The following is a 16,096-nucleotide window of genomic DNA, read 5'->3' as shown; positions in this document are numbered from 1 at the left end:
ATTATAATTGAATCCACACAGATATATTCAGGGGGTCAGGCCCAAGCTTGACTTTGTTCCTCATGATGAGCATACCCTCATAGGGGTCCTTAGGGACAGGGCTCAGCCAGGGAGTTTGATAGAAGAATCATCAGAGAAAAAAACCTCCATACAAAAGAGCCAAGTTTATTTTAGAAAAAAAAGATCCATTACTCAAGGACACTAGCAAAACTTGCTAGCTGGTAAGGATTATATAGTGAGAAGTATCTGCAGCCTTCTGTGTTTTCCAGTGTCCAATCACCTGAAGGTAGATGCATATGACCCATGGTAATTTTGCTGCATGAATAAGAAATATAAACTATACTTTTACAATTTTCACTTTAACCCCATGGGCACTTAAACACAGCTTGATATGGTAGCCCAAACCAATGTTTTCCAACCCTTTTCCAGCCACGGCACCCTTTAGAATTGCACATGATCCCAGGGCACAAAATCCCAGTCTGAGGGATCATTCACACCAGGAGGTACATCTAAGGGCTCTCTTTTTTGTGTGTTCCAGCATGTTGTGTTTTTTTAACGAGCTGCTCTATGCTAGTAAAAAAAAAAAAAAAAACACAAAAAAGGTGCTGCCATGATTTTTTTAAATTGTGTTGCACAGTACAGAACAAGGCAGGGTAAGTTAGCAGTGGGAAAAAGAACAACCACAGGGAGACAACTGCAAATATTAGTGACTAGTCCTTTGCCTTCTGCCTGCCTTTTTGGAGACAGCTCCCAGAGTTAATTTTCCCTTTAACCACCACTGCTTAAATTTCATGGGGATACCTATGGGTTCTATTCTACAAAATACAGTGAGGGGAATTTACTAAGACTGGAGCAGCTGTGCAAGGCAACCAATCAACCTCTAGATTAGATTTTCAAAGCTCAACTGAAAAAGCTGAAGTTAGAAGCTGCAATAGTTACTGTGCGCAGCTATTCCAGGTTCTGGCTGCTTCAGTCTTACTAAATTCCCCCTCCCCAGTATGCAGTAGAACCCACTGTATGCAATAGTGACTTTTGACACTGACTGCATTTTGGAATGTTATTTCTCAATAAATGTAACTTTAATCTTTTCAATACCATAAAACTTTCACCCCCTTCCTGCCCAGGCCAACTTTAAGATTTTAGAACTGTCACACTTTGAATGCCAATTATTCAGTCATGCAACACAAATTTTATTTATTTTTTTGACACCGATAGAGCTTTCTTATGGTAGTATTTAATGACCACAGTTTTTTTTGCTATATAAACAAAAAAGAAAATACAGAAAATTGACAAAAAAAATATTTTTTTTTCTTAGGTTGTATTACAAAAATTGGCAAATAAATCTTTCTTAATAAATTTATACCAAAATGTATTCTGCAGCATTTCTTTGGTAAAAAATAAACCATATTAGTGTATATTATTTACTCTGTGTGAAAGTTATAGATTCTATAATCTATGGTATATTTTAAAGTTGATTAATCCTGATTTACCGACGACCTATCATTTATTGAGGCCCTAAAATGCCAGGACAGTATTAATACCCCCAAATAACCCCTTTTGGAAAGTAGACACCCCAAGGTATTTAGTTTTTTGGAAGTTGAAATTTATGGTCACAGATTTTTGGAAAATGAAGACATTTGTGATCATATATATATATATATATATTTTTTTTTTTAATCATTTTTCTTTTACTTGTTTCTACAATTTCTTTTACATATTGTTATACCATAGTGACAATGTATTGCTCTGGGGGAGCTGATCAGGATTTATTTTAGTTTTTTTACACTATGATTTATTTTTTACAGCAATGATCACTGTATAAGCAACCATATTTTCACTGTTGATTGCATCCATTCATATGCCATTATGTATAATTGTGATAGTTGTGATTGGCCGCAACTATCACATGGCACAGGTCTGCTATGACTGTCCCTGTGACCAAATCACTGAGGTCATTCATAATAGTACACAATGGCTATGAATAATGTGACTGCTGTGATTGGCCATGGTCACAGCGGCCACTTGGTACCCAGGGCTGCACACAGCAACCCGTTAAAGCGATCTGTGTTCCATTGTGTCCTGTGGACAAAAATTGCAGCACTGTACGGCCCCAGGGCACATACTGAAGTGGGCGGACGTCATATGAGATCCAAACAGGATAGAAATGCCTGCGCCTGGCTATATTATTATAAAGGAGCTAGTAAAGCAGAATTTTTTATTCTATTTTGAATAAAATAAAAGGGGAGTTATAATCCGTTATTTTTTTTGGAAAGACTTCCCTTTACTTCCTCTCCCAAAGCCAAGGTCACTAGAACTAGTGTACTCATTGGAAGATTTCCCCTCTATTACTTTCCTGGGGACAACCCAAAATTTGTGATTTTCATACACAACAGCAGGATTTACTGATAAATGCTTCTAATTATAAACTAAACTGCCAGCCCACAAACCGATTGTGTTTCATGAACCAAATAAATTGAAATGACAGATTAAAAGTTAATATAAAAGAAATTTATTAATATGTTACAAATATAGTCATCTGTATATAGACGTGCTTCATCTCACTGCTGAAGAGAACTACATATTGAGTTTGGGGTGGGGACCAACACAGGAGCACACAAGGCTAGGTCTGATTGTCTTCAGTGGGGGAATGCCCTTGTGCTATAAAGGGTCCATGTATTTTGTAGGATTATGACAGCAAAGTAAAATCTACCAATCAAATCAAAGTATGTGAGCAGTTTGTAAAGCTAGCAATAATTTACTCTGTCCATATAAACCCTTTATAAGTCATAATTATAATTCATACTGAATTATGTTTGTTAATTTGTCCTTCAAATGATCTTCTTGGACAACTTAAAGGCTAAGTTCACCTTTTAGAAAGACATGTACATAATTATTTGCAAGAAAAAAATAAGTGTATTATTTTGTTGCAGAGGAGCCTGCAAAACATTGCACCTGAGATCAGTGGCAGACCCCTGCAGACTCTTCCTCCAACTTCCTGTCTGTCCCAAGGTACGAGTTTTCAGTTGAAGAGCTGGAGGGTTTGTCAAAGGACTAAGAGTAAGAGGATTACCACACTTATGCTCCATTAAGAACTAAAAGTCTGGCACGGAGGCAGATGGGACTTTAATTTACTTGGGTTTGCGGGACGAACCCCTGCATACCCATTGTGATAGCAGCTTAGGGGAGGAGAATCCCTGGCATGCCGTCACTGGGGGTTGGGGGGTCCTATTCACATGTTACATTTTAAATGTAGGTGTAACATGGTGCAATAGGTGAGTTGGTGGAGTTAGCCTTCAATGATTCTTCAAACATACAAGAGGGGAATGCTGCCACTGGAGGCATGTCTCTTCGCACACTCCTGGCTTAGCTTTTTTGTAACTAGCGCTCAGAGCACAGTTAAAATTGCATAGTCATACAAGTAGTAGGTGTAGAACGTGCTTAGTTAACAGTACTGGAACGAGGTCGAAGCACTCCCTGCGTAGGCTGCAACTCCACAACTTTCCTTGCCAGTGACCGGGCATGTTCTTGGTACCATTCCTGAGGAAGCAGAAGTAACAGCAATGTTAGGATTCATGCTTGACTTGTTGATAGATTATAAATATGGGCTTTGGGAAAAAAATCATTATATGAATAGAATCTAGTTAATGTAGCAATTGAAAACTGGGGCACACTTGAACTAAACATTTGTGTTGGCTATGCACAGAAAGGTACTGGTTAACAAGCCAGGTTTCAGTTATCGCAGCACACTTTTTCTAAAAGTGCTATGACACTGATCAGTGTTGGCTATTTTCTGTAATTCAATAAAAGATTTTTGTGTTTACCATGGGAGACTTTGTTGATGACTAGTTTGGGATTAGTCTAGATTAGAAGAATAGTTTAGTCCAGGACATTACCAAATTCCCAGCACCAGCAATGGCAGAGAAGAAAAGGCGATGTGGCAGTATTACCTAATACAGAGCTTTAACGGAGAAGCATTCAACAGAAAGTTCAGTGGTTTTGTGCTACTTGTATATATTCTTTATTAGCTTATTATGTTAATGCCCACACAATAACAATTGCAAAAATGTTTTCTTTAGTCAGGTAAATCTGTTGAAAGCTTCAGATTTTATTCATACCAGTGGTCTTCACCTGCACTTGCATGCATTTTTAATGAGAACAAACTGCATACAAAACTCTGATTTCCCGATGCTGTGAATGACAGACTGTATATGTTTACAAGTACTGCATTTTACATTCAGATGTAATAAACAATGGCACATACAGTAATATTGCCACATAGGAGAAAAGCTGAACTGGAATTGCATTCATTTTTTTAATGAATATGTATTCTCAATGTTATTTCTTCAAAGGATTGTCTTCTGCCAAAATGTCTTGCTGTAGAGTAGTAATGCATGGGTTTAGGAAAACAAAAAGGCTAGAACCAGCCCACTCAGTATCACACAAGTACACAATAGCTGCATTGTTCTAATAAATAGGGGCTTCTGTAAACTGGACACAAACATTACCCCTGTGTGGTCTGCCAATAGGGAAACCACAAATACTTTAAAATATAAATCTTTGGAATTGAAAAGGTGATAAAAAAAATAGGATTTTCGACTTACTGTAAAATAATTTTCCTGGAGTACACCGAGGGACACATGATGTACATTGGGTCGTTGCCCAAAAGCAGTGCACCTGAGGGGTGGGCAACACAGTCAATGCAAGACTAACAGCTCACAAAACCAACAGGTGTGTTTGCAAGAGCATACTGTACCTTACGATTGAAGCTGAATTCAGCTAAGGCCTGAATATCTACCTGTTAAAACTTAACTGCTTAAGGATCGCCTCACGCCGATATACGTTGGCAGAATGGTATGGCTGGGCACAATCACGTACCTGTATGTGAGCAGCGCGCTCCCGACCCGGTCCTGAGCTCCGTGACTGTGGGACCAGCGGACCCGATCGGTGCTGGTGTCCTGCGATCGGGTCACAGAGCTGAAGAACGAGGAGAGGTCTGTGTAAAAAAAACCTCCCCCCGTGCTTCCTAGTGTGGCTGTCACCGATCGTCTGTTCCCTTTTATAGGGAAAGACGATCAGTGGCATCAAATACCAGGCCACGCCCCCCCACAATAAATAAAAAAAACACATAATGTCACACACAACCCCTACACTGCCCCCTAGTGGTTAACTCCTTCACTGCCAGTGTAATTTACACAGGAATCAGTGCATTTAAATAGCACTGATTGCTGTATAAATGACAATGGTCCCAAAAATGTCCGATGTGTCCGCCATAATGTCGCAGTCACAATAAAAATTGCTGATCGATATTTATAAAATAATTAACGCCTTTCCTATGGGTCTTAACGGCAAACATGCATATATGCTTAAATGGGAGGAGGCTCTGGGTGAAGTGTTCACGGAGGAGCAATGGCGGGTGATTTGGTCACAGGCATCCAAGAGCTCCATGTGTACGCTCTACCGGGAGAATGCATACAAAATATTGTTCTTCTGGTACATGACCCCGGATGTCCTGCACGCTATGTATCCTTCTACAACAGACCGGTGCTGGCGCTGTGTGGGGCATAAGGGCACCCTCTTGCATATATACTGGCAATGCCCTCGTATAGTCCCTTTCTGGACGGAAGTCCGTACGCTCTTGGCCAGTGTCCTGGACCAACCCCTGGACTTGAACCCAAAGCACTTTTTACTGGGAGTCCCTTTCCCCAAACTGTCCAAATCCCTACAGAAATAATCCCGCCATATCTTGACCGCAGCGAGGTGTCTTGTTGCACTCCACTGGAAAAAAACGCACCCCCCTACCCCGGACGCATTATACGCCCGCATTAGAGATGTGGAGCTTATGGAGAGGATGACCACCAGGATACAGGACCGGCTGGAAGCGCATGACGTAGTCTGGAATCCCTGGAATCTTAAGGGCGATCGACCCTGACAGGCAAGCGGAAGTTTTCGGATGACTACCCACCCCTACCCCCTCCTTTTCCTCTCTACCTTTCTTTCTATCCTTTGGTATCCCTTTCTTCTCTTTTTTTTTTCTCTTTTTCCCTTCTTCCTTTCTCTTATACCTATCACTCTTCCAAACTCCCCCCCCCCGAGGGGGGGTGTTTGATTGGGTTAAAGTGTATTATAAGTATCTTACACTATTAGTCGACACATGTATCCTCGGATTGCCACTCTTGACTGGCGGTTGAGTCTTGAGGATTGGTTTATTATTGGTTGGACTTTATCCCTGTCTTACATGTGTTGCAGAACATGCTGTCTGTGAATAGCTCTACCTGGCCTGGCTTGTACCTGCTCCAGGTGGCTATACTATGTAGGCCAATATGCTTTTATGGTATGTTCTCCCCTGTAATTTTTCTGTTCTCTTTCTTTCGCTCCCCCAATGCTGTACCGAAGTGTTTGACGTGTAATGTTTCACTTTAAACTAATAAAAAGTTATTTGACAAAAAAAAAAAAAAATTGCTGATCACCGCCATTTCTAGTAAAAAAAAAAAAATATTAATAAAAATGTTATAAAACTATCCCCTATTTTGTAAACGCTATAACTTTTGCGCAAACCAATCAATTGCTAATTGCGATTTTTTTTTTAACCAAAAATATGTAGAAGAATACGTATCGGCCTAAACTGAGGAAAAAAAAAAACAAAAACTTTTTTTATATATTTTTTGGGATATTAATTATAGCAAAAAGTAAAAAATAAAGAATTTTTTTCAAAATTGTTGCTCTATTTTTGTTTATAGCGCAAAAAATAAAAACCGCAGAGGTGATCAATTACCACCAAAAGAAAGCTCCATTTGTGGGAAAAAAAAGAACGCCAATTTTGTTTTGGAGCCACATCAGATGACCGCGCAATTGTCAGTTAAAGGGACGCAGTGCCGAATCGCAAAAAGGGGCGTGGTCCTTTGGCTGCAAATTGGACCGGGGCTTAATCTGAGAAAGATGCCTGCAAAGCCCAAGAAGTACTAACTGATCTGGTGATGCGCATTTTTATAGGGAAAGGTGGAATCTTGGCTTTGTGGTCATACACCTGAATAAAGACTTGTCAAATCCACCTCAAACTAGTGGTATTAAAAAGCACTATGTCCCATATAAAGACCATTGTGAATGACAAAACAAGGAGTCAGGCAGTTGAAAGGAGAAGTAGTGGAGAGATCCTCATGAACAGCGGGTACCACATCTAGACAATTGAGAGAATACTCCTTAGGTTGCTTTTAAGTAGGACAGAGAGATGGTAGAACCAGGTCCTGGTTAATGTGAAAGGAAGAAACCACCTTGGGAAAAAATAAGGCTTTGAGCCTCAAAAGAACTCTGTCTAGCACAAGAAAGGGTTCTTTGCAGGTGAAGGCCACCAACTTAGAGACTCACCTCTCCAAAGTCATGGCAACAAAAAAAGACAACCTAAAGGCTACTTTAATACTGGGGTGTTGAGAGTGTCGGTGGTAAAGTGCAGCTATTTTTAAGCAGTGCTATTCTGCTGTTAGCGGGGCGCTTTTAACCCACGATAGCAGCCAAAAAAGGGATAAAACCACCCACAAAGCGCTGCTGCCCACTGATTTAATGAGCAGGGCCACTTTAGGACTGGTGTGTACACCGCTGCAAAGATGCTGCTTGCAGGACTTTTTTTTAAACGTCCTGCAAGCGCACCACTGCAGTGTGAAAGCACTCTGGCTTTCAAATTGGAATGAGAGGAGAGGCTCTTTACAGGCACTATGCAGGCGCTATAGCGCCTGTAAAGTTCCTCAGTGTGGAAGCAGTCTTAGAGTAAGGCTAGGCAAAGTAATATAACTGAAAGGTTCAAAGGGCGGTTTCTGAAGAACTGAGGGAACCATATTGAGCCCCCATCCTCACTAGGCAATAAAGGACCAGCGGTCTCTGAAAAAGAACCACCAAGGCCAAGATTTAGTCCTTAATGGTATTCAAATGCAAACACTGACCTAGACCAGACTAAAAAAAAAAAAAAGACAGTATTCGCCCCACAAAGAACTTTCTTGGATGAATTTTCTCGTCTCACACTAAGAAAATATTCTTTCCAGGAGCAATGGTAGATTTCAATTCAAATTTCATAGCCAAATCTGACAGACCCCTGATCCCTCAAGATCTGGGTTTCAACAGCCAAGTTAAAGCCAGGGACTAAGAAGAAGGTTGATACACTGGCCCATGAGAGGAAACTTCAGTGCAGGTGCAAGAGCAGTGTGTGGTGTGCTGCGGCACGGGATCTGTTTATGTGTGGACGTCGCAGCGGGGGCCCATAGAACACTGTGGAGACCATAAGGTGATTGCAGGCCGGGGAAAAGCTGGAGGCTGAGAAAACGATAAGGCAAGATCATCACTGGAGAAGGATAGTTCAGGGATACCAGTCTATCTATATGCAGGGTCTGCTGGGTGTAAGCTGGTGTGCGGAGCTGCTGCAAGATGTACTTCTGGGGCACTGTTTGGACAATGATGGATCTTCTGGGCAATGTGATAACTACTGGGCATTGTGATTTCCACTGGGCACTGTGATATTTCATTGGGTACTGTGCTGTATAAAAAACATTGTCTTCCATGAGTGGTAATGCAAACCAGTGCACATCCTGCTTTATGTACAGTGCCAAGAAAAAGTATGTGAACCCACTGAGAGCTGCAGTGTTCAGTAATCATTTTTGACCATGGTCATTCCTCTTTACAGGGCTGCTTCAGCTCAGACACATTTGTAGGATTTCTGGTGTGAATGGTCTAGGCTCTGACTGGGCCACTCCAAAAAGGTGCATTTTCTTTTTCTGTAGTCAGTCTGTGGTGGATTTTCTTCGGTGATTAGTGTTATGGTCCTGCTGCATCACCCAACTTCTACTAAGCTTCAGCTGGCAGCCACCCTGACATTATCATGTAGTATATTTTTTTAAGCCGGGGAATTAATTTTCCACTCCATATTAGCAAGTGGCCAAAGCCCTGATGCAGTGAAGCAAGCCCGAATAATAATGTTCCCTTCAACAAACTTCACTATTGGTATTCATATGTATAGCATGCCCCCATGAGGTCATATCCACAGTAATCTCTAGCAATCAATCAACAAGCAGAAATAGTGTGCTGTAACCTCTAGCAACTAATGAGTGAGCCGTAATGTGTGCTGTAACCTCTAGAAACCAGTCAGTGAGTGGTAATGATACTCTGTAACCTCTGGCAGCCAATCGCAATAGCTGCTTGATCTGATTCAGTAAACTGATTTTGAGTCTAGCTGCTATTTGTTGTATGTCTCAGAGCAGGTGGAGAGCAAAACTGCATGGGGGGAGGGGGCCCAAGAAAAGTTTTGCCCAGGGTCCAATCAATATTAAAGTAATTATAACATCAATAGTTTGCAAAGTGTTTGAGGAAATGCGAAGGGAGTGCATTAACACCTTAAAATCACCTCCTTGCCCTTTAAGGGGTTTCTGATCCTGGGAAGAGGGGCAGGGTTAGGCTTTCACAGTGGTCACATGATCGGACAACGATCTGAGATTCCGGTTAGGCTCCGGTAACTGTGGCGGGAGCTGCCTCTTGGTATCAAGGCCCAACTACCAAGAGGCCACATATTTGCGCACTCGACGCTAAGATGTTAAAAAAAATATGGAAAACAATATATTTTTAAACAATCAACATGGATTTATGAAAGGCCACTTGTCAAGCCAGCCTGTTTACATTCTACAAGGAAGTGAGCAGTGGTTTAAAAGGAAGGGCAATAGATGCAATTTATATAAATCTAAAAAAAGTATTCAACACCATACCTAGCAACATATTAACTAAGGTCTACTAGAATGGAAGATAGGATATGTATTTGAATAGAAGGCTGGCGTCAAGATAGGGGCACAGAATGTAGTGGTAAATGATTGGGCACAGAGGGTGATGGCAAATTATTTGGCACAGAGGATAGTGATGAATGATGTGGTGGCAATGAGGTTTAACTTATAATTAGATTAATTTCTGTAATTGCTAGCAATACAAAATTTTGCAGAGAAAACTTCATCACAAAACATTATAGGCGTGTTGGGCTGAGAATGTGCAAATTAGTGTTTTTTTTTTTGTTTTTGTTTTTTAACACCAGCTTAGTAATAGCAAACAATGTCAGGCTACTGCTTGCAAAGCAAGCAGTATACTTTCATAATTTAATAAGGGTATTAACCTGAGGCTTATTGATACTCACCCACACATCGGATCCAGTCCTGTCCCATCTGAAAGCTTCTCTTTTGGCAGCACTTGGTCCCACACTGCCATGTTTCCCTGCGACGTCATTGCTAGGCCGCTGGCTCTCCCGGGCTCAGCCGGCACCTGACTTTAAACACAAAAACAACTGGTCCTTGGCTTTAAAGAGAAGCACAGCCTGTGCACCCAACAATGCTTGACTGGAAAAAGAGGTGGAATGGCTGAGTAGTACTAACTTTCAAAAGTCTGAAATGTCCTGGGACCAGAGGGCTGCAAAGACCAACAGATGTCTTCCCACTCTGACAAGTGGGGGTGTTTTCTCATTGTGAGAATTTGTGGGTCTGGAACATATTGCAAAGCTGGGTTCCTGGTTTTGGTTTTGGAGGCCTAGGTGAAATGAAAGGGACTCTGAGTAGAAAAGGAGCCTCAGAAGAAGATTTTATCTTATTTTTCCTGAAACAAAGGACAGAAGGAGAGTTCTAGCACTGATGCTCTGCAAATCAACATTTGATCCAAAAAGTCCCCTGCACGTGTACCAAAATATGGTTAATTTTGGTTACTTGGCATATAATATCTGCCAACCCCTCAACACAATAGGGTAGGGCTACAGGCATGAGCTCTAGCTTCTGAAAGACAGAAAGATCCAGACTCCTGGGACAGAGACACGGTCCCAGTGCAGGACCTGCGAAGGGTTTCTAGACTTTTATTCACTGGGTACTTACATACAGGGATGTCCTTCATAGTGATTGTTAGACTGTTGCCAAGATGACAGCTTAATACAACTTTAAAGTGGTTCTAAAAGTAAAACTTTTTTTTACCTTAAAAGAGGTTCTAAAAGTTCAAGGTTTTTTACCTTCATGCATTATATGCATGATGGTAAAAAAACCTCCTCTGTGCAGCAGAGCCACTGTTTTCCGCTGCTGTCCATCACAGCCAGTGAGCCAATGAGGTGAGAGAGTGGGTGGGGCCAAGCCCCAGCTCTTTGTGTGAATGGACAAGCAAAGCAGCAGCTCAGGAGAAGGCCTGCTTGGGTGACCCCATAGCAAGCTGCTTTCTCTGGGGGCACTTGGCAGGAGAGAGCTTCCAGGAGCGATGGTGGGAGGCCCCAGAAGAGCAGGCTTGGGGTTGCTCTGTGCAAAACCACTGCACAAGAGCAGGTATTTTTTTTTTTTTTTAACATAAAAAAACAAAAACAAAAAAAATTATCTTTACAACCGCTTAAATATATGGAAATTACAAAGTCTTATCCCGCTGGCTTCTAGTGCCATCAAGGATTGCTAATATCTATCCTGATGCATTCTCTGTATGTTTTAGAGGTGGTGGGCAGGAAGGTACCATGCATATCTGGTAGAAAAATTCTGGACTGTACCCAAAAAAGTGCTAAAACTGCACTTTTGAATGACTCAAGAGGACACTCCCAGACATACCCATCACTCATATTCTATATCTTTTTTTGTGGCTTAAATAGCCATTGTGAAAGAATGGAAATCACCTGTCATCAACATAGCTGTAACAAAAGAACACAATTGCTTGGATAATTTTACATGAAAAGCTGACCAGCATCCTCCAGAACAAATCGGATTTATAAAAATGTGCAATCTCTGGCTACAATACCTACAACCACCTACATAAAACTGGAGTCAGGGCAGGAGCTGGGACCTAGACCAAGGGGAGTAACTTCCCAAATCATTTTTCTCTTCTCATCCTCCTTTTTGTTTATGTTTATTTTCCTTCTGTCTTCATTCTCCCATGGTTTTTTTTTTTTTTTTTTTTTTACCAGTTGTTTTGCATGGTTTTAAGATCATCGGTAATCTGTCCGATGGTATAGGTTACTTTATAATGTGGTATGATGACTATTGGCTACTGTAACTCTATATTCATAACGCAGGATACAGGAGGGTTAATATACTTGAAGTTGTTAAACATTCAGAGATATGGTATATTGAAATGTTTACTGTTCAATTGACGCATATTCTGTACTTGTCTTGAGATATGCTATTTAGCACTGCTTAAATAAAAACAAAGCAAGAGATTGTTATGACAAGAAACAGAACAGTCCATTTCAGAGAAGGTTCACTTTCTTTTTTCTGGCAGATTATTCTACAGGTCCAGGGAAGAGGCTCCTGTAAGTAGGAACACAGAACGTGGTGATGGGTGAGGGTTGGATCTGGCTGTTCTCAGCAGTATCCTGCGGCAGGGATAAGGTAAGTGAAGCAATCCTATGTGAACATCTTAAGGATTAGCTTCTTTGAGTTGTTGTATGTCTTACCTGTTTTTTGCCACTAGAGGGAGTAAGAGGCATACCTGGCGTTACTTACATGCTTCCAGGAAATACAGCTCAGCGAAGCCGCTCTATCAGTCGCTCACCTCCTCCACTGCAGGCTTTGCCACTTAAATGATAAAGAGGATCCCACGCAGTCTTGGGGTCCTGCGTAGCCTCCCAGTCTTCTCCTCCTCCATCCCCCCCTTGCCCCCAGCCGCCGCCATATTGACCCTACGTGCGCGTGCAGGGGGTGTGTTTTTACGGCGGGGAAGGAAGGGGGGCGTGGTTGCGAGCGCCGTGCATGGTGATCCACTGCACAAGCGCGAGGAGAGCCCAGGTTGCCAGGGGTCTGTAAGTGGCAGGACACAGAGCTGGGGCATGTAAGCATCTCATGTGGATTGGAGACAGGCACACCTAAGACACCTACTCAGCATCAGGTTGTGCAGTCTAAGCAAACACTACTATTGTAAGCTAGTGTATGCAATTGATTTTAGTACCTCTGCTTTGTTAGCTTAGGACTAATGTCTCCCCGCAAAAGGGTTTCAGGGGCAGGTAAAAAGAGCACCAAGAAATCACCGTCTGGGGACTCTAGATGTGCCTGCAGGGTAACATCCCCCTCTGACAGACTGGAGGCAGCCACGCAGGGCGAGCCATCGCTAATGTAAGGCCTTGATGCCTCTCCCAATATTACAGCCCCTGTATATGTCACTGCAGATGCTATGGAGGCAGCATTGGGTGGTTTAGAACAAAGGATTACTGCTTTTATCACAGCATCCTTAAGAGATAGCAGAAAACGGGGCAGATCTCCTTACTCTGCTCTGGTTTCCCTATCAGATGATCAGCAGTCTGATCATGATGATGATGATACAACACTGTCTGGGGACAAGGATAACGAGTAGTCAGATGAATCGGGGGTGAGGAGACGCTCTCTTCTACCTCGCAGGCTCTCAAGCTACAGGTGAAATATTATACAGAAATGGTGCATACCACATACAATTTGCCCTCTATGAACCAGCCGTGTCCTCTGTTTCATCCTTGGGGTCTCGGAAGTCTCTACAGGCTGCATTTTCCTTTCCCATTCATCCATTAATGGAAAAGCGAATGTATGATTGCTGGGCTCACCCAGATAAATCATTTTCTCCTCCTAGGAAATTCCCCCTGCTCTACCCAATGGAGGAAAAATTCACCAAGAAATGGTGTGTGCCAGCAATAGATACGGCTGTTTCTTGCGTAAATAAAAGCCTGTGGACAATGTTCAGGGGTTTAAAGATCCAACTAACAAGAAGCTGGAATCATTACTTAAATCCTCCTTTGCCTTGGCTGGCGCTGTGGTCCAACCTGTGGTTGCAGCAGTTGGTATGTGCCATTATTTTAAGGAGCAGGTGAAGCAGGCAGTTAATTTTCCTGTTGAGTAAGTTCAAGACTATGCAGCTCTTCCTAGGGCCTTATGTTTTGCAGTAGATGCTACGTTGCTGAAGACGTCTATGATGAAACGCGTACGACGGCGCCACGCACACTACGTCACTTCCAGGCAGCTCGCGCGTGTGGAACGCAGCTGGAGCGCACGCTGCTTATCCACCGGTCGGGCCCCGATTATACACACAAGATTAGGTGACTATACTGGTTTTTCTTTCTCCTCTGTTTTGGGAAATTTGGATTCTCATGGCCCCGCTCATTATCGACAAAGTATCTGGATTGCCATACTTGAGTAAATGAGTGCCTTTCTCCGATAAAATGGATATATGAGCTGAGGGAACGATTTTCTTCCCCTTTTTTTCCCTGTATAAGAGGAGAGTGTTGTTTAACTCTTGTTTTTATAAAAAATATATATATATATTTCTGTTTGGCTTCAAAACATAACTATTATGGGACTTTACTGCCTCACCATTTTTCAAAATTGAAATATCTGGACTGTTTATTTATATTTTCCTTTACCATCTTTGTTTTTTATTTTTTACCTTCTGCTGCTGAATTAGTTTTTTGTGAGTACGCTTAATAAAAATGGTCTGTTCCAAATACTACACTATGGAAGCCATTTTTGGTTGTTTTTTTATGAGGAAAAATATTGGAGACCATTGAGCGTGAAATTTATAAGGAAGGAATATACTTCTCTTTGGTCTGACTCCTGGAATCGCATGGTATCTGGAACTGCGATATATCTAGAGGAATTGATATATATGCACATTACCCCTGTAGGGGTGGGGATATTTGGTGAGTGGGGACCCTTGTGGGGGAGCACTCGAATCACTTAAAGATCATATGAGCACGAAAGTCACTTTATGAAAATATTTATATTGTTTTGGCTGATCTTTCATGATTGTATTTTTGCTATTATATTTTTTGTAAGGTTTTTCGCATAACTTGTTTTTTCCTTTTTTCTTTTTAATTTTTATTTTAAGTTTATCTTATTTTTATCTTTATAATTGTTTGGTTACCAATCTCATATATATATATATATATATATATATATATATATATATATATATAAAAAAATTCTGGTTGGTTTATTACTAATGATCCAATAGGGCGCACTATATTGTAGTACGTATAGGGTACATAAGCACTAATTGCACTTTATTGAGCACTTTATTATTACAATGCACTTTATTATGGAATACCAACTATGATCACTCACAAATTAATTATACACAGTTCAATATCACCGATCTTCTCTATATAAATGATCATTGTGTCATAGACCTAGTATAGGTTATGAAGGTATTGTACTGTATAACCACAAGCAGATAAGTCCCTGGAACCCTTAATTCCCACTGTATTTAAATTTAAATAAAACAATTTATATTTATCAGGTAGCACCAATTGGGTAATTGGTGCTACCTGATAAATATCATAAATTGTTTTATTCTAATAGATTATTAATCTTTTGCAAAGACTCCATTGGGGGTTTCTTCCAGGGAGGCTGCAATCAATCTTTGTATAACCTAAGTGCGGCTCTATATAATATTATAAACTGTCAGATCTTGGCCTTGTCTGTATTTTTTTCAGAAACGGCTTGCCTCTCGTTCCCTACTCCGGGCCTTTATTCAGGGGGCACTGAGTTTAAATCCACCAGTCCGGCCACCCGTGTGCCCATGGGATTTGAATTTGGTTCTGTTTTGCAAAAACAGCCTTTTGAACCATTATGCAATGCTTCTTTGTGTCTTTTGACCAAGAAATCGTTTTTTCTTGTTGTCATATCCTCTGCCAGGAGGTTATCGGAATTAGTGTCTTTTTTATGTAGAGATAAATACTTAATTATTCATAAAGACAGGGTGGTGTTGCGTCCTCACCCGCCTTTCTTACCTAAGGTGGTATCAGGGTTCCACCTAAACCAAGATGTGGTCCTACCATACCCTTTTCCAGATCCGCAGTCCGGAGGAAATGTTGTTACACTCTCTAGATGCTGTTAGAACAGTCAAAATCTATCTGGACGCCACTGCTCAGATGCGGAAGACTGACTTTCTGTTTGTACTACCAGACGGTCCCAGAAAGGGCCAGGCAGCGTCCAAGTGCACTATAGCTAGGTGGATTCTTCAAGTTATTGCTCCGTCCTATGGTTTCATGTTAAGGTGCACTCGACCAGAGCAGTAAGTGCTTCAAGGGCAGTGCCTCACCGGGCCTCCATGGCTCAGATCTGCAAGGCTGCAACTTGGTCTTCGGTCCATACATTCACTAGATTTT

General features: G+C 41.4%; 1 protein-coding gene across 5 annotated transcripts in view; it reads right to left on the bottom strand.

The window, feature by feature from the left end:
* Positions 1–2,486: 2,486 nt before the first annotated feature.
* The window catches only part of TPCN1 (two pore segment channel 1), a 186,044-nt gene continuing 172,434 nt past the window's right edge, over positions 2,487–16,096 (bottom strand). For all 5 annotated transcript variants that reach the window (XM_077461259.1, XM_077461260.1, XM_077461256.1 and 2 more), the window contains one exon: positions 2,487–3,537. In XM_077461259.1, coding sequence (XP_077317385.1) covers positions 3,439–3,537 — 99 coding nt within the window. In that variant the 3' untranslated portion in view covers positions 2,487–3,438. The remainder of the gene's footprint in view (positions 3,538–16,096) is intronic.

Source organism: Lithobates pipiens, unplaced genomic scaffold (genome assembly GCF_037356315.1).
Source record: "Lithobates pipiens isolate NorthernLeopardFrog02 unplaced genomic scaffold, aLitPip1_a1.2 Scaffold_3, whole genome shotgun sequence".
Taxonomy (NCBI): Eukaryota; Metazoa; Chordata; class Amphibia; order Anura; family Ranidae; genus Lithobates; species Lithobates pipiens.
The sequence above is the reverse complement of the archived record's forward strand: the minus strand, read 5'-3'. Positions and strand labels throughout refer to the sequence as shown.